The following is a 19,900-nucleotide window of genomic DNA, read 5'->3' as shown; positions in this document are numbered from 1 at the left end:
ACAACACTACTTCTTCAAGACTGCATGGAAATCCACTACTTCCGTGTGCATTTTCTTCTACTGCTCAGACTTTGAGAAAAACACTATATTTTACCGTAATGAATGATCAGGACTGTCTTTATGGACTGTGACAAAATTTTAGCTTTTGACCAACATTGTATCAATAAGTGTGTGCATTTTATATCTTTGTTACTGTAATTGTGAAAAATTTTTGTCAAATCTGTATTGGCCAGTGCCCAACACCATTTGTAAAAATTTTTTGTGGGGAGCATGGGGGCTATGTAAGTAGGCTGTTTATGTTTTCTTTATGTAAGTAGGCTGTTTAGGTTCTTATGTAAGTAGGCTGTTTAGGATTTCTTATTGGTAACGCCACCTCTGTATGAAAATCACTGGCTGTGCTGTGTGCAGTCTGTGGCTGCTTTGCATTGTTGTAATACTCGCCATTGTAGTGTTGGGCAGCGGCAGCTGGATGTGAACAGCGCGTAGCGTTGCGCAGTTGGAGGTGAGCCGCCAGCAGTGGTGGATGTGGGGAGAGAGATGGCGGAGGTTTGTAATTTGTCATGAACTGATATATATATTATGACTTGTGATGATATTAAGGTAAATACATTGTTTGTTCTCTATTAATATCTTTCATTTGCTAACTATCCCTATCAGTAGTTAGTGCCTTCAGTAGTTTGAATCTTTTATTTAGCTGGCAGTAGTGGCGCTCGCTGTATTGCAGTAGCTTGAGCAGCGAAGATTTTTGTGAGGTAAGTGACTTGTGAAAGGTATAGTTTAATGTTAGTCAGGGCCATTCTTTTGCAGGGATCTTTGATAGTCAGATTGCGTTGCGCTAAAAATATTGTGTGTCAGTATAAGCACAGTCGTGTAGAAATGTTCAAAGGGGACGTTTCACAAATTTTACACTGATTAAATGTTATTTTATTAAGGAAAGTAACCACAAAATGTAAATTTATCAAAATGGTTCAAATGGCTCTGAGAACTATCGGACTCAACATCTTAGGTCATAAGTCCCCTACTTAAACCTAACTAACCTATCACACACACCCATGCCCGAGGCAGGATTCGAACCTGCGACCGTAGCAGTCCCGCGGTTCCGGACTGCAGCGCCAGAACCGCTAGACCACCGCGGCCGGCGTAAATTTATCATATTAGTGTAAAATACTGCATTCGTAATTCTTAATATAAATTCTACGGAGATTGAACTCAGAAGATTCAAATGTTAAATATCTAACGTTAACATATTCACTGATCAGCCAGAACATTATGACCACCGACCTTCTGTCGATATCAACCCGTCCAGGCCGTGGAAGCGTCACCTGGCGAGGAACGATTGCTACTCACACACACGGAACGACGTAGCATCTAGTATCAGTGAGCGTACTGTCCCTGTGGAGAAAGGGGGAGGTGCGCGGTCTATCTTAGTTTGACCGAGGGCAGAGTGTAAGGGTCCGGAGGCTCAACACGAGTTTTTCGGAAACAGGACGACTTGTGAGCTGTTCGGAGAATTCCGTGGTGTCTTCAAAAAGTGGCGAAACCAACGTGAAACCACGTCCAGGCGCCGAGGTGTTGAGCGGCTACCTCCCATGACAGATGTCAGACGTCGTAGGCTGGGCAGACTGGCAAAACGATACAGGCGGCGAACTGTGGCAGAACTAAACTCAGACTTAAATGCTGGGCAGAGTGCAAATGAGTCTGAACACAGTGCAGGGAGCGCTGCTATCGATGGGCCTCCGCTGCTGACCATCCGTGGATGTACCTGTTAATACCGCCACATCGGCAACTTTGACTGAAGTGGGTACGCCACCATTGGCAGTGGACGTTGGCGCAGTGGAAGAGCGTTTTATGTGTGATGAACTCCGATACCTTCCTCATAATGCCGTTGGGTGGGAAGAATTTGGGGCGGGGGTGGAGGGGTTAGGGGCGAATCCGTTGTCTTCCAGGAAAACAGCTCCTTGACACTTGTACGGCGGGACGGAGAGAAGCTGGCCGCGGCTCCACTAAGCTCTGGGGAACATTCATGTCGGCATCATCACGGGCTCTACTGGTGGAGCTCATGAAAGACACCATGACGGTCAAGGAGTATCGTACATTGATTGCTGACCACGTATAATGATTCATGATGGTCTTCTATCCGAAAGGCAGCAGTATTTTTCAACAAGATTATGCGCCATGTTACAAGGCAAGGAGTGTGACGGAGTGGTTCGAGGAACATAGTGGCGAGTTCCAATTGATTTGCTGGAGCCCCAACTGGCCAGACCTCAACCCTATAGAAGACATCTGGGATGTGATTGACGTGGCATCGGAGACCATCGCCTTCTCCCCGGAATTTACGGGAATTAAGGAACTGGGTGACTTTAGCGTATGTTGCCAACTGCCCCAGCGGCCTCCCAAGACCTCGTTGCTTCCCTACCACGACGCCCCGCCGCTGTTACCCGTGCAAAAGTAGACATAACGGCTGTTAGGTAAGTGGTCATAATGATCAGGCAGCACATGTATGATTTCATGATTTGGTCAGTCTCTGAAAGAAAGCATGTTTACCTTTCTATTTTGGTTTAGTCAACAGAAACGGTTCAAATGACTCTTAGCACCATGGGACTTTACTGATGAGGTTATCAGTTCCCTATAACTTAGAACCACTTAAACCTAACTAACCTAAAGACATCACACACATCCATGCCCGAGGTAAGATTCGAATCTGCGACCGCAGCTGTCACGCGGTTCCAGACTGTAGCGCCTACAACCGCTCGGTCTCTCCGGCCGGCGTTTAGTCAACAGTTTCTTGTCATTCTTAACAGTTGTAAAAAGATTAATGAAAACTGTATCTAAATATTGCAACGTACGTACGAGGGTTATTCCAAAAGTAAGGTCCGATTCGCCGTAACTATTGAAATTTGGCGCCAATGACAAAACACGCATGCGCGCCGACTCCTGGCAAGCCTTGCGCGTCAAACGCCGCCATTCGCTTTGTTACTGTTGCTGAGTGTAGTTCACAGTGTCACTTTACAATGTTTAAGACAATTGATCAGCCCGCTGATTGTGAAGTAAGGGCAGTGATATGGTTTTTGTCTGCAAGAAACAATTCAGCGGCGGAAATCCATCGGCAGATTACTGAAGTGTACGGTCCTAACATAATGAGCGACAGTAAAGTGCGCAAGTGGGTGCGAGCTTTTAATGAAGGACGGGATAATGTGCACGATGAACCACGGTGTGGCCGACCATCAGTGATTTCAGACGATTTGGTCAATGCGGTTGACAAAAAAATTCGTGAAGATCGCCGATTCACTATTACAGACGTAGACATGCATTTTCCGAATGTGAGTAGAACAACTTTGTACAGAATTGTGTCTAAACATTTGAAGTTTCACAAATTGTGTGCCCGTTGGGTTCCCAGGCTGCTTACTGAGCCCCAACGAATGAAAAGAATGGCTTTTGCTCTTGATTTTTTGGAGCGATATCATAAGGAAGGTGACAGTCTTTTAGACAATGTTGTCACAGGGGATGAGACATGGGTTTCTCACATCACTCCAGAGTCTAAACGTCAGTCAATGCAATGGCGTCACACGTCATCGCCAGTCAAGGTCAAGGCAAAGCAGACAATCTCAACACGTAAGGTTATGGCGACTGTGTTCTGGGATAGACGTGGAGTATTGTTAGTCGACTTTATGGAGAGAGGAACGATTAGTAAAGCCGCCTACTGCGCTACCCTGACTAAACTTCGACGTGCAATCCAGAATAAGCGACGTGGTCTTTTGTCGTCTGGAATCTTGTTGTTGCATGACAATGCCAGACCCCACACAGCAAATGAAACGCAAGCTCTGATCAAGAAATTTGGATGGGAACAGATGGACCATCCTCCTTACAGTCCGGACCTGGCGCCAAGTGATTTCCACCTGTTCCGTTACTTAAAGGAGTTTCTCGGTGGCAAGCGCTTCGACACAGATGATGAAGTGAAAGAAGCAGTTAAGGACTGGTTATCGTCACAGGCGGCCGATTTCTATAACATGGGCATTCAAAAGCTTGTTGAACGATGTGACAAATGTTTAAATAAGTATGGAAGTTATGTAGAAAAATAGATAAAGATGTAAGGAATGTAAATAAAACAATTGTTTTGAAAAAACATTTTAGTTTTGATTTTTTTTTTATAACCGGACCTTACTTTTGGAATAACCCTCGTATTTCGCCTTGGACGAACAGTTACTGAAGCATGGTAACCATGGGAACACCTTTTGTCGTGCTATTGGATGAAAGACATAGCTGTTTAACCCACTTGCGAGTTGTGCCATTCAATATTACTTAGATGTTAATCTATTTGTTGAACAAAGAACTGTGGCTGTATGGCTTTCCGACAAGACGCACAGTGCTAAGTACATATTTAATTTTGAAAGGAACCATATATAAGTACATATAAATGAATGTCAAGTGCTAATCGTTGACAGTTGACTTCTGTTGTCTATGCCGTTGGTTACGAGCTGCTGTTAGTACGGTATATTTTCAAAGAAGCATCTTTCATTGTTGTTGTAACTTTTCAAACCCCAAAGAATTTTCTGTAATACATACATTGCATTAGAATATTTAAATTACATTGGCAAGTGACTTGAGCTATAGTTTAAATAAGGTAAATTCAAACTTACTGCGTTGTCTAACGATAAATAAGTAGTGTCATGAGATAATTATCTTGATCCCGACAAATGAGTTCTAATACAAATTCGTACTTAGACACTTTTATCAGCAACATACATGCTTAACATTATTGTGATTTGGACAGATTAGCGGGAAAATATTAAATATGGGAACGGTTGGGAACCATACAACCATATTAACTGGCAACTAGCAACTGGTGTGAAAGTAAACTCTTAGTATATACTTGAAATTTAAAATGTATCCGTAGTTACTATATCCTTGCACTCCAGGTGGCTATAATTAAAGCGCACCTGCTTCACGTAGGTCCAGTGTGGACTGTAATTATTGTATGGCAGCGAAACGTGTTAGATTTACATTAATACGGAACTAATTTACGCTGAAAAATTTGTTGTAACTTTGGCCAGTACATCTACATCTACGTCTACACACATATTCCGCAATCCACCATACGGTGCGTGGCGAAGGGTACTTCGTATGACAACTAGCATCTTCTCTCCCTGTTCCACTCTCAAACAGAACGAGGGAAAAATGACTGCCTATATGTCTCTGTACTAGCCCTAATCACTCTTATCTTATCTTGGTGGTCTTTCCGGGAAATGTAAGTTGGCGGCAGTAAAATTGTACTGCAGTCAGCCTCAAATGCTGGTTCTCTAAATTTCCTCAGTAGCGATTCACGAAAAGAACGCCTCCTTTCGTCTAGAGACTCCCACCCGAGTTCCTGAAGCATTTCCGTAACACTCGCGTGATGATCAAACCTACCAGTAACAGATCTAGCAGCCCGCCTCTGAATTGCTTCTATGTCCTCCCTCAATCCGACCTGATAGGGATCCCAAACGCTCGAGTAGTACTCAAGAATAGGTCGTATTAGTGTTTTATAAGCGGTCTCCTTTACAGATGAACCACATCTTCCCAAAATTCTACCAATGAACCGAAGATGACTATCCGCCTTCCCCACAACTGCCATTACATGCTTGTCCCGCTTCATATCGCTCTGCAATGTTACGCCCAAATATTCAATCGACGTGACTGTGTCAAGCGCTACACTACTAATGGAGTATTCAAACATTACAGGTACGTGCAGTAGGTGCAGATGTGGCACTGTGCAGCATCTCGTCAACGTCTCCACGTACTATATTGAACCAATCGAATAAATGGCGGTTGATAATAAAATCAACATTATACGTGACTCACTTCTTTGAAGTTTTTTGCCTAAGTCCCGTTCCTAATCCATTACATACAGAAATATTTCTATGCGCGTTTTTTGTGTTCGCAGCACCAGATTTGCACCTGTTGACCAAATCTGTAAGTAATTTTTTTTCCCAGCATAAATCGGTTGTGCAGTAGAATGCCTACCAATATTCGCTGCCGTACGATAATTACAGCCCATGCTGCTGGAGTTCGGTGAGTAGCTGCAATTCAGTTACAGCCACCGGGCAGTTTTGCGGAATCACACGAATGTTTTTTAGACAGTCAGACTGAGACGAAGAGCGCGGCGGAGTTGACAGGGGAGCTGTGCACTACCTGCAGAGTGGGGCGCGACGAGGTGCAGCGAGACGGAGCCGCCGCCCGAGCTCTGGCCGGCCAGCGTCACCCGCTGCGGGTCGCCGCCGAAGCGGGCGATGTTGCGCCGCACCCAGCGAAGCGCCAGCTGCTGGTCCTTCAGCGCCGCGTTGCCGGGGGCCGCAGCGTCCCGCGTGCTCAGGAAGCCTGCGGGCACACCAGTCCTCCAGTGCCGTTCCCTGGCACAGCGGTAAACAGCCACTCTCACATCGACACAAGTATCACTGTAACTCTAAGGGTTTTTGAGTACCCTATCTGGTCAAAAGCATCTGTACATAAGGATGTGACGAGGAGTTGAGCATTGTATCTAACGGGAGCTGGTCTGTCACTATAAAGGGAGGCTGAGAGTATTGTGTTTCCAGTAGAGATGCAGCAGTAGGCGAATGGGTCATTCAGAACAGTTCAGTGACTTCGAAGGTGACCTAGTCGTTCGACGTCAACTCGCAAGGGAATAGTCCAGTATGACATGTCGAAACCTACAGTGAAATCTTTCACACAGGAACACACGGAAAAAAATGCTTTGTGAAATATTTAGCTGCCAAACACACTACTTTTTACCACACGAAGCACGGCTTATAACACTGGTTTGTACATCCCTCCCTGGAGCACGAATCGGTGAATAACCTGTTGTATCTGTGAGAGGAAGGAGTACAGCCATGTAGCGCGAAGTCCAAAGTGCAAACACGCAACTTTTAAGCATTTACACTATTCCATAAATGTCTCAAATCATAATTTTTTACAGTAACTTGTAGTTCATATCGGAAACTGAACTACTGCAAATGTAGTTCTTACAAAAGTGACTAGCGGAGGAAAGTAACCCAAGTCAGTGTAAAACATTACATTACAGATGACTACCATCAGATGCGACTTTAATTTCTTGACATGAAATATTTTGTAACAATTCCAGTAGAAAATGCCTTATGTTAATTTCTGAGCAATGTATATTTTGCTGTGAGATTTAAAACTTTCCCGGCGTACATATTGTTCCACAAAATTTAGGGCGAACTGCCAGATGTTTGTATCTTCTTGCCACAATATCTTCCACCGTCTTATTGCTCATAAAACTCGTTGCTAAATAAAAAATATGTAGAGGAGAGGGTGCGCTCAAACAGCACTGTAATGTCAGCTCCAAACCTATTGAAAATGAGATGTAGTGAATCCACAAGAGATACATTTGTAAAAAGTGAAAACCCGTCAAAACTGATTCTGTGATAGGAACACGAGAAGACAATCGAACTCATATGGTTGCGTCTTCATCACGGAGGGCGCGCGGCGCAGCAGATTCGAACGCATTCAAGTAGCGCACGCGCAACGCCAAGCGAATCCACCACGTTTGTGCCGGCGGGGCCTTAAATACCAGAGCTCAGTGCGTTTTCGCCAGTATCACCTGAAGATTGCCAGAAGAGTCTGCGCCGAAATATTGTGGCAAAAAGTTACAAAACATTCAGCAGTTCACCCAAAATTTTGTGGAACAAAATGTATATTTTACTAACAATGACACAGTTCCCTATTTATTCCTTGTGGTCTTCACAAAAAGCGTAGTGTTTATTGGATAACGATAACAAGCATTCTCCTCACACCTGGAACACCCGATAGAAGAGAAATTAATGCGTTGAGGCTCTTCACAGTAATTGCCAGTTTAGCAGGCAGAGTTGTGCTGGTGTAAGAAATGGTCCTGGCTGTTGTTCTGATTATTGTGCTGCATAGTCCGTACATTTGATTAAATTCGGAGAACGTGTTAATGTGCAAACTGACAATGAATAAAAGACAGAAGTTTTTCAACACTGCTCCGCTATTAAATCAGAAATGGAAAAGAGCTATCAGAATTTACGAGTATATCTTCCGACAGTATTCTGAAAAATGCAAATTTCTTTATCGAGAGGCCGAATTAATCTATTAGTTTCAGGTGGCATCCGAAATGTATTAAGTCTTTTCGTCGTCCTCTTCCTCTATACACTGAATTCTGTAAGTCGAAACCAAGAGTTCAACAGAAGCAATGAATTATTTTCTGCAACTACTGAGAAGACGTTTCTGGTCTAATATTGAAAGTTACTCTACCGCAGTTTTCCAGATTTTGCTACGTCGATTACAAAATTTCCTTAATAAAATTGCTATTTTTTTTTAAATTTTTGGTCCTAATTTGCCTTCATGTTACTGAAGACAGATCTAAAGCTGCGAAAATATTAATTCACTGACAATTACTATTGGCATTGTTGTATGCGAATGTGTCATAGCATACATCGATCGCACAATCGACCCTGTCTTCTTTCGCTCGTAATCATAAAGTGGCGATTCAACGCAGTTCTTGCACGAAGCTGACTGATGATCTTTGTACACGGCATTTTAGGGGATAACAGGAAGGTTCGTCTTGCCGTCAGCTATAAATGTTTCTATAATAGTGAATACTAATGACACGTGGTGAATTCATTTTCTTGAAGTAAACTTCGTAATTTTGCGACTCCCTTTTCCGTACTATTTTTTCAATCCGTTTAACCAGGTTGAAGAAGCATGGAATTAAGTAGCGTTCATCTCAGTTGCAATTTAGAGGGCAATCAGTAGCAGTGCATTGACTCTCCTAAGCACCTCTAAATCTTCCGAATAGGTTTTCTTTCACAATTTTGTGAGTCTCATTTTGGAGAATATTTCGCAATTCATGTAAATATTTCTTCCATGTATACAATTCACGTTCAGATTTTACGAAACAAGACCGGATATGAGCACTGCTTAACTTCAAGCGTTATCTTCCCGCTTCGTATAACCTAAAACTCCACAGTCTTTTCCTGGCACTGCAAGCAACTACTGAATATATTTTCTTTTGGCTAGAAAGGTATTGCATTTTTATTCTGGAACTAGATTAGCAGTTCAATCATCGTTGAACTACAATTCATGGAATAGTCAGAGTGATCTCCTGTTTGTTCTACCCCTTCCATAATTTCTAACGAAATGTCGACATCATTCGAATTAATGTCTAAGAAATTAATTAATGAGTAACAAATACGTAGGTTTTCCGGAGAAGTAGGTGATTTCTGTTATATCCATCGTTCTTTATATTTCATCTCTGTTAAAGATTAACTGGATTTCAAGTTACTGGAACCTGGACAAAGACAGATGCTATTAACAAGCAGTGCGAACAAAACACAAAGAAAATTGATTCAGTTTTACGTCGATTGTGAACACTCAGTGATACCTTAAAGGCAACTGCTAAGTATTATGGCTGTGAAATAAGATACAAATTCGAGCAACTAGCAGCTGTGAACAACTGCGTACAGACGATGTGTTTTGGTCGGAACGTCACTCTAATGACTGATTCTAGAATCGCAAGAAGGAATGAATACTAGAGACTGCCATTAGCAATTTCTGCCATTTTCTTCAGTTTTTGTTGTTAGACATGACGTTGCATTTTGTGTAGTATTTTTTTAAATCATTCGATTTCCGCACATGTAAGTATTGTATTATACAGGACGATTCAAAAAGAATACCACAACTTTAAAAATGTGTATTTAATGAAAGAAACATAATACAACCTTCTGTTATACATCATTACAAAGAGTATTTAAAAAGGTTTTTTTTTCACTCAAAAAGAAGTCCAGAGATGTTCAATATGGCCCCCTCCAGACACACGAGCAATATCAACCCGATACTCCAACTCGTTCCACACTCTCTGTAGCATATCAGGCGTAACAGTTTGGATAGCTGTTGTTATTTCTCGTTTCAAATCATCAATGGTGGCTGGGAGAGGTGGCCAAAACAGCATATCCTTATCATACCCCCATAAGAAAAAATCGCAGGGGGTAAGATCAGGGCTTCTTGGAGGCCAGTGATGAAGTGCTCTGTCACGGGCTGCCTGGCGGCCGATCCATCGCCTCGGGTAGTTGACGTTCAGGTTTCATAACTAACCTTCGTAGGACTCTCCATACAGTTGATTGTGGAATTTGCAGCTCTCTGCTAGCTCTGCGAGTCGATTTTCCTGGGCTGCGAAAAAATGCTTGCTGGATGCGTGCTACATTTTCATCACTCGTTCTCGGCCGTCCAGAACTTTTCCCTTTGCACAAACACCCATTCTCTGTAAACTGTTTATACCAACGTTTAATACACCACCTATCAGGAGGTTTAACACCATACTTCGTTCGAAATGCATGCTGAACAACTGTCGTCGATTCACTTCTGCCATACTCAATAACACAAAAAGCTTTCTGTTGAGCGGTCGCCATCTTAGCATCAACTGACGCTGACGCCTAGTCAACAGCGCCTCAAGCGAACAAATGTACAACTAAATGAAACTTTATAGCTCCCTTAATTCGCCGACAGATAGTGCTTAGCTCTGCCTTTTGTCGTTGCAGAGTTTTAAATTCCTAAAGTTGTGGTATTCTTTTTGAATCACCCTGTATATTAAGTCTGTTTGCAACACAATGTTAGTTCTGCAGTTACATAGTTTCATGGCTACTGAAATACTATACATTTTTAAAACTCGTTACATAACGTTTGAATGGTAAAGTCATACTTTACGAGGTACTGTCAGAAGTAAAGCTGTGAGGACGGGGCGTGAGTCGTGCTTGGGTAGCTCAGTTGGTAGAGCACTTGCCCGCGAAAGGCAAAGGTCCCGAGTTCGAGTCTCGGTCCGGACACAGTTTTAATCTGCCAGGAAGTTTCATACTTCTATGTCTGTGCACTACCTAGTACCTTGGAACAGTAGAAGGTCTTTTGTCATGGAACATGGGATATTTGCAAATTTACTGAGTTTCTATAATGTCGCAACAGTTTTACAAAAAGCATATTTTCCTCTTTGCCAGATATCACAAACACATAATAAATTACGCTTTGAGATATGTCCTCTGGTTGAAAAAACGTTGATGTGATCATGCTACTTGACTACTTTCTAACGTGAAAAAAAATCATTGTTTACAACATACCATTTATAGACTTATTCAGTACGGAGCTAAGAAGAGAGAAGTATGAGAAGTTTAAGAAGAAGAGAGATATCACGATTTACTACCAATTAAAATTAAAGGGAGACATAGGCGGTCAAAACTGTGTCACTATCCTTGATAGTGATCAAGATTCATACTTATAATAAAAATGAATTTATGTGTATGTTTCTCTTCTTCTCCAAAAGCACTGGATCGATTCAACCAACATCGAGGATATACATGTTACTGTCAGACAACAATTTCTAAGGGGTAAAGAACTACCTACCTACCACAATTCAAGAGATATGACGTCATAGACAACGAAATACGTGAAAAAGTGCCACATCATGTGCGATGTTTAACTTTATTATTTATGGGCTACTATTTCTATTTGCAATAAATTTTGTAGACAGTATCCACATATGCTGCTAAATGCACCTAAAAATTATATTATGTTACCACGCATTATTGAGGACATATAGAGTCATAAATAGTGAGATGAGTGAAAATCTGTCACGTTGTGCATGACGTTCAAATTTATTACTTCTTTCCTAATAACTCTGTCCGTAACATGTTTCGCAGATAATATACACATATGCCAGTGAATGTACCTGCACAAATATATCAAGACCTATGACGTCATAAACACCGAGGCACGTGAAAGAAGTGCTGCATCGTACATGAAGTGTAATCCATTTATCCTTTATTACCGAGACTCTTCTAGAGTCGTGGCAACTTACAGAAAACCGTGACACCTGGCAGCATTGTTAACAACTTTCAACTGCGAAGCGAAATCGGCTACAGGTGAAATCGTTAGCTATCTATGGATCTACGAAGAGTTATTGCCATAGAGACGCTTACAAAGTCACAGTTGAGACACGTGAAGCAGCTGTGCCTAGCGTACAGAAGCTGTCCGGGATAGTACACATTTGTACATGATGCACATTTCTTTGTACGACTGTTTCATGATTTCAGAGGTGTTTTCATGAATAAATGAAACTGCATATTTTTACATTATATTACAAACACAGTTAATTTTGTTTTCATTTGTAATAGAAAACTGGAAATATAAATACCTGGGCAATGACGTGTATGCCAGTTAGTAACATATAAAAACGGAGTTAGTGGTGAGACGTGCTGCCTCATATCAATAGTCTGTTTCTACAAATTATTTACACTGGTTGCCCTGCAATAGGTTCCGTAGCATCTCACGAGAGGCCGCGGTCTGCCCGCCAGGGAAACTTCAAGGCGCGTGCCATGGCGGTTGGATTCGGTCAGATTTCGGCCTCGCTTAGGAGAGGTTTGGAAGAGTCAACCTGCCCGAGTGCGGCGTACTGGGGCAGTGTCGAACTTTAAGAGGAAGTGGGCGTGCTCGCTGAAGGCTTTCCGGCAGCAATAAGGAGCGGACTGAGAGCACGATCAGCCGCAAGGCACTGGTGCACTGGCTGTGGAAGTGTGCACTTCCAAACTTGTTTATCCCCGGCCAGTATACGGAGCAAGTGAATATGGTGAGCCTCTTTCTGAACATTTGTTCTGAGAAGCATGCCTGTAGCTGCGCTATTTTGTTTGGTTTCTTGTTTCAACAGTGTGAAAAATATCACAAGAAGTGATCTAGTCGCACAATTCCTTTCTTTCCTGTAAAGGTAAGTAACGCTGTTGAGTATTAGCTGAGTGCAGGCGATAATTAATGTGGGAACTTCAAAAAGTATCCTTTCGCGTATCCAAAATATAAATCAGGAGAAACTTGTTAAGTTCCAAAGCAGACGCATGTTTAGAGAAAAAAATTCTATATAAAAGGAAATAACAATTTTTCCTCAAATTCCCTAATTACCGCACTGTACCTAATTCGTAATGGTAAGAAACTGTCACTGTACCATAGTACGTAATAGGAAAATAAATAAGGAGGTAGTTAAGAGACCGACCTCGTGCTCTTTACACCGATTACTTTTCGCTCATAAATACGCAGTCGGAAGAATTCCAAGTAGTAATATGAAATGCTTTCAATCAGTAATGGAACACGTTTTTCTTCTGAAAAAATGGTTCAAATGGCTCTGAGCACTATGCGACTTAACTTCTAAGGTCATCAGTAGCCTAGAACTTAGAACTAATTAAACCTAACTAACCTAAGGACATCACACACATCCATGCCCGAGGCAGGATTCAAACCTGCGACCGTAGTGGTCGCTCGGTTCCAGACTGTAGCGCCTAGAACCGCACGGCCACCCCGGCCGTCTTCTTCTGAAAGCAGGTTGGTTTCGTTCAGCATCCCAGTACACCAAATTATTCTCCACCCTTTTAGCTACAAGAAGCTATTTTTCGACATTATCTCCGTTCAGTGCGATGAGCTTACGCCACCTTACTGCGAGGGCCTGTGCGCCCGCATGGTACCACTGTACTAGTCGACGTCGGAGAAAACGTCTTGCCGGAACAGTAACCTCCTCGTCAGCGACGTACTGCTTCCTGCGTAATATATCCCTCAATGGGCCAAACAGCTGGAAGTCAGCGGAAGGTGCGTGATCCAGGATGTAGGGTGGGTGAAAAACAATTCAACGAAGCTTTCTGGGCTTCTTTCTGATGAGCAGTCTTGCGTGATGTCTCGCGCTGTCATGAAGTAGGAGAAGTTCGTTTGCATATCCTTGCCGACGAACGCGCTGTAGTCGTTTCTTCAATTTCCTGAGGATAGCGCGATACACGTCAGAGGTGATTGGTGCACCACGAGGGAGTACATCAGACACAGTAATCCCTCGTTAGCCCCTGAAGACCGTCGCCATGATTTTACCGGCTGAGGGGACGGCTTTAAACTTTTCTTTTGGAGGAGAACTGGCGTGGTGCAACTACATGAATTGTATTGTTTCTGGCCAGAAGGCATAGAGCAATGTTACATACCATGTGACCATGTCCGACAAAAAATTGTCATGATCATCCTCGTAAGCAATTATGCACTGATCGCCCTACGTTCCTCGCGTCTTCGGTTAGGCGGCAAGGAACCTACCGGGCACGCCCTTCCATCAGGTGTACGGCTGTGTAAGCACTACCAGCACAGATATTAAGCTCTGTAGTGAGTTGTGTGATTGTGATAAGGAGATCACGTCGAAAGACATCGTCCCATGTTCCAACATTGCAGGAGCCAGAGGCGTGTGCAACCGCCCAGCTCGCGGGAGGTAGGACATGTTCGTGCGACCTTGTTGCATTGATGACAGACGACTCGCTCAAAGCCTCACCACGCTTTTGTTCACTGCCATGTCTTCCTAAACATTCTGCAACCGCTTATGAATATGCGTGATGCTCTGGTCTTCCGCCAACAAAATCTCAATTCCAGTTCTCTGCTGGGACCTGCACTTACGTTGCAGACGCCACATAGAAGGTTATGTATAGCGCCATCACATATCGGAACTTCATGAAACCACAGGGGCTGAAGCGAAAATATTCCACGATGTCCCACAACAAACTCCGCTTTTTTTCAGCCGAAATTGTCCGAGAAAGATAAAATGTGTTTTATTCCTTATTGAGCGCCCCTCGTACCTCCAAGCGGCATTGGTATTTACCACAAAATAGTGTTTAAATGATTCTTGAATTTAATTTAAATTTCACTTCCACGTATGTAATCCAGATATGACAGAAAACCAAACATGTAAGTGTTCGTTTACAGTGAGGAAAAAAATGGAAGACAATTAGGGTTTAAATTCTTGCCGACGCTTTGATCATTGGAGATAAACCACACTGTGGCATGGGACTAAGACGAGAAAGAAAATCGCCGTGGCTTTTTAAGAGAAAGCACCCCATTAATAAACTTAATCGATCGTGGGAAACTACGGAAACGAAGAGTTCCTATGGACGGATGGATATCCAAGTCCCGCTCGTCCCAGATGCCACCACCGCGCTTCAGCCACCGCATCCCCACGCTCGGGCTTGCTGCAGTGCAGATTTAATTATGTATGACGCTCCTGTGTCGCCCACTCGCATGATGCGATGTTGTGTAGGTATTTACTTTCTCTCTGATTTTATTTAATTACTATTTCACAATCTGGAATTGTCTACGTATTCAATTTGTCAATTTTCTGTCAGAAACGAAAAAAAATTAAATCTGGTTATTCATTTACAAGCATTCGTGAAAACACCTTTGAAATTATGAAACAGTCGTGCAAAGAAATATGCATACTGCACAAATGTAAAAATACAAATCCAGATTAAGAAACATTATCCCTCCGTACAGTTCCTGTATGCTCAGCACAGTTGCTTGGCGTCTCTCCAACTCTGTAGGCGTCTCTATGGTAATGCCTCTTCATAGTTCCATAGACGGCTTATCGTTGTCGCCTACTGCCGTTTTCGTTTCGTAGTTGAAACATTTCAAAAGCGCTCCCAGATACCAGGGAGTCGTTAGTAGTGCAGGAGACATGTATTGAAACTCCACGCATGGTGCGACATTTTTTTTACGTATCTCAGTGTTTATGACGTGCTATCTCTTGAACTATGTGTCGCACAATAATGTGTTTCTGTACCCATATTTAGCGACATATGTGGTTACTATCAGCAAAATATGTCGCAAATAGAGCTATTAACACACAATTAAAAACTTTAAACGTCAAGCGTGATGCTGTTTTTCCCGCACATGAGTGTTTATAATGTCCCGTCTCATGAACTACGTCTTTTACCATGATATATTTTTATTGGTGAACTTAGCGGCATATGTCGATACTGCGCGAGAAATTTATTGCGAATAGAGTCCGTAGCACAGAAATAATGCATTTGAACGTCAAGCATAATGCGGAGTTTTTCTCTCTTCTCATTGTTTGTGACATCATATCTCATTAATTACGATAGGTAGGCGGTTCTTACCCCCACAGCGATTGCTGCCTGACTGTAAGGGGTATGTGTACAAAGTTTGATTAAAATCGATACAGTGGTTTAGGAGGAGTTGTGCAACGTATACACATACATACCTACATACGTACATACTTAGACGTACAAACTACATACCTACAACGTATACACATAGATGCTATTTTATAATATGTGTTGTTTTTCTCTTTTCCGTTTGCCTCTTTTATCATTTGCAGGCAAGCTTCAGTCACTTAGCTCAAGCATGCCTGGCAAATTAAATAATGCAACAGTTTCACTATAAAGATCTGCACTATCTAGTGGTAACATGTCTTTCATCATCATTTCATCCTCATTCCCTGGCAAGTCGCCGTAGTGGCGTTAAAGAACTCGTGGAGCGGCGGCCGAACCGCTCCGCGAGGGGTCTCCCGGCCACTAATGCCATACGCTCATTATCATTATTATTACCTATCCAATGAAGATGCTCTAATGTATCGGGAATAGTACATTCCTTATTAAGGACACTTATGCGGTTACTAATTATATCTGCGTTTGTTCTGGTTTACGCATCGGCGATAGCAAGCTGTTTCCATTTCAGATGGACTATTGTTTATTTTTAAATTTGAACCTGTGGATTCATTACGTAGTTCATGTTGTGGCGTAATAGTCCTGCGTTACGAACTACACGTTAAGAATATGAATGAGGGGAGCTGTGTTACGTTAGTTCCTAATATTCGCGGTTTTTGGAAATTATTTGAATTTCGGAGAAAAGCACGAATGATTTCATCAAAGAAAATATGGTTATAAAATAAGCAAAATGTTATACGTAATATCTATGGGCCACGTCACACGCTTTTCCAAAATTAGTTATGTGTTTTTTGGTCGATTATTGATGGGTAAATCTACAAGATCCGTTTTCCAAAACCACATCACTATAAAAAATTTACTGCACACCAAGATAATAACACTATAGTCGACATAATCGTCTTGATTCAGCAACTGCTTAGATAATTGAGATAATTCTCATTTCCTGTTCTGTCTCTCAGTGGCATATTTTTAATTAGCATGTTTCGATCACTTCGGATCAACTTCAAATCTAAGTCGTTGTGTCAGCAGTCTGTCTTGTCTACTCAGAAACACATAACATAGTAGTCTGAATACGTTTTTAATTAGATTACATGTTTTGTTCACTCTGGATCATCTTCAGTTCTAAGTAATGCGCCAGCAGTCTGTCTTTTCTATTCAGAATCACATGTCGGTAGTGTTTCTGAGGAGATAAGACGGATTGCTCACGCAACTACTTAGATCTGAAGATGAATCGGAGTGATCGAAAAATGCTATATAATTAAAAATGATCAACTGAGACTGAAAAATATGTGACTATTATCTTAACAAGATAATTACGTTTATTCAGACTGACTTAATATGGTTTGTCTACTGATTCGAAACCGATAACGTAATTACAAATATATTACGACAGATCTTTGAAAATAGTTTTAAGATTCCTGTTGTTCCCCGAACGGAGACAATATGTGTAGAACTAAAACCGCCAAAATGAAGGAATTATGATTACAATCGACAACTGCGTACATCTAAATTATCAAAGCAATAATTTTCGGCAGATTGCGGGCATTACAAGTCAGGAAAACACTGATACATTGACACGGAATGTTTTCGGGTGTCCAGCTGAGTTGAGCGCTCCAATTTATCGCCCGACGTTTCGGTACTGACTGCTCCTTGTTCATCGCGTGATTCGAACAGAACTCTTTGTGTGTTCTTTCAGTTTGGTGTCCAACCAGATGTAATTCGAAGTAAGTTGTAATCTTGCTCCTGTTGCACACTATAAGACGCAGATAAATACGACACAGCACGAAGGAATTATCCGAATGTGACTTAAATCTGTAGATGTGATTGACATGTAGAGACAAACAAATCACTAAAAATTTCACAAAAAATGGATTACTTATTCAAGAGAAAGAGCTTCACAAATTGAGCAAGTCAATAACACGCAGGTTTACCTCTGGCCCTCACGTAAGTAGAATTGTTGCATGTCCTCTTCAGGGATATTGTGCCGAATTCTCTCCAGCTGGTGCGTTAGATCGTGAAAATCCCGAGCTGGTTGGAGGGCTCTGCTCTTAATGCTCGAAACGTCCTCAATTGGAGAGAGATCCGGCGATCTTGCTGGCGATGGCAGTGTTTGGCGAGCGCGGAGACAAGCAGTAGGAACGCGGCGTAGAATATCATCGACGGCCCGCTGTGCTGTAGGATGCCGCGAATGAAAACCAAAAGAACCCTGCTGCGAAAAGAAATGGCACCTCAGACCGTCACTGCTGGCCGCCGGTCAGTATGACGGCAATAACTCCAAACACATCTTCTCTGGTTCTCAGGGCTCGTTTCGAAGCTGGACTCAGCACTGGAAACAATTCTACTCCAGTCAATGAGATTCCAGACCGAAGACGTGTCCGTAGACGTCCAGGAGAGCGGTAGATGGCCAACCTGACAGTCGCCCGTCTGCCCGAGCATCAGGATTTGGTGGTGTGTTGTGCCACTTTTTTTCATAGCAGGGCCCTCTTTGGTTGTCATCCGCTACACCCTTACAGTACAGTGGTACGTCAACGATGATCTACGCCCAGTTTTGTTGCCCTTCATGGCAAGCCATCCTGGGCTTACACCTCACAAAGATAATGCCCTCCCGCACCCGGAGAGGCCTTCTACTGTTTATCTTCGTGCTTACCAAACCCTCCCAATCTATGCCAAACCGAGTAACTGCTTGAATAAGGGCCAGAGGTTAACCAACGCGTTACTGACTTTCTCAATTTGTGAAGCACTTTATCTTCGATGAATCTTCAAATTTTACTGAAATTTTAAACATTTGTTTGTCTGTAGATGTACATCACATCTATCAATATCCGTCCCATTCGGGTAACTCCTTCGTGGTGCTTTTTTTTTAATGTTTTTAGTTTGTAGTGGAATCCACAAGCCACACTGTTTCTTCTCCAGATTCTCCTTGGAGACTGGGTTGTCAGCATTAGTTTACTGTATGTGGTTTTTTTTTTTCATTCGTTTGCTGTTTTGGCTGACCCATCAGGTCAGACAACCCATTATTATTGTTGTCTTACCCTAATTTCTTTGCTTCGATTTTTTATGCCTCCTGTCATTGTGCTGCTATTCAACGAAACGTACATTTATCTAATTCTGACGTTCAATATCGCAGTGATATATTTATATATTGAGTGCCATATCCTGTGTATTGCGTTTTCCTTCAATTGTAACATAGGCTCCGGTTTATCTATTTTACCGACGCCAGTATTACGATGTACATGCTACTTTTGTTGTCCCAGTGACCATTACTCCCGTGTTACTATTGAATATACCTCGCCAGGCGATTATATAGAAGTATATAATATTCTCAATTTCTGATTTACTACGTGTTATAAGCTTCCTAGTCTGTACCCGAAATAGTACCTAGTTCGTTTAAGCCACGTACTAGAAAAGGATAGTAATGGGATAGAGAAACTCCAGTTGGGCAAGTTTAGGGTTTCTAGCTCCAACATATGCCTTACAACGAAGGGAAAACTCCCCAAAGCCTTGGTCGGCATTGTAGTACTTTTTATTTACACAGTCCAGTCACAAAAGTGTAACCACCGTATATGCTGGGCGTCAACGGGTGTGTGGTATCAAACAAATGGAGGACACATAAAGTGTGTCAGAGGAAAGAGAGTAACACTCCAGTCGTTATCGTAACGCGGAAAAGGAAAAATTTACGTGGCGTGCTAAAAGTCATGATAATTGCCTTTCAGGCCAACGTTTTAGCACGTCCAAAACGGCTAAGTTTGCAAACTGTTTGCGTGCCGAGATGGCTAAAGTATATCGTGCATGGCAAAATGGCTCTATTAAATACCGACGCCGAAGCAACTGTGGCACACCACCGGTCACACATGATTGGAACGAAGGAAAGTTGCGGAGGT

General features: G+C 42.4%; 1 protein-coding gene and 1 non-coding gene across 2 annotated transcripts in view; one reads left to right on the top strand and one right to left on the bottom strand.

Annotated features, from left to right (window-relative positions):
* The window catches only part of LOC126475038 (juvenile hormone esterase-like), a 133,301-nt gene that overhangs the window by 84,485 nt on the left and 28,916 nt on the right, over nt 1-19,900 (bottom strand). The window contains exon 5 of the mRNA XM_050102584.1: nt 6,169-6,354. Coding sequence (XP_049958541.1) covers nt 6,169-6,354 — 186 coding nt within the window. The remainder of the gene's footprint in view (nt 1-6,168; nt 6,355-19,900) is intronic.
* Trnas-cga (transfer RNA serine (anticodon CGA)) lies at nt 10,759-10,832 on the top strand. Its single transcript has one exon. It is a non-coding gene; the product is annotated as a tRNA-Ser (tRNA).

This window comes from Schistocerca serialis, chromosome 4 (assembly GCF_023864345.2).
Source record: "Schistocerca serialis cubense isolate TAMUIC-IGC-003099 chromosome 4, iqSchSeri2.2, whole genome shotgun sequence".
NCBI lineage: Eukaryota > Metazoa > Arthropoda > Insecta > Orthoptera > Acrididae > Schistocerca > Schistocerca serialis.
This window is presented reverse-complemented; position numbering and strand designations above follow the sequence as displayed.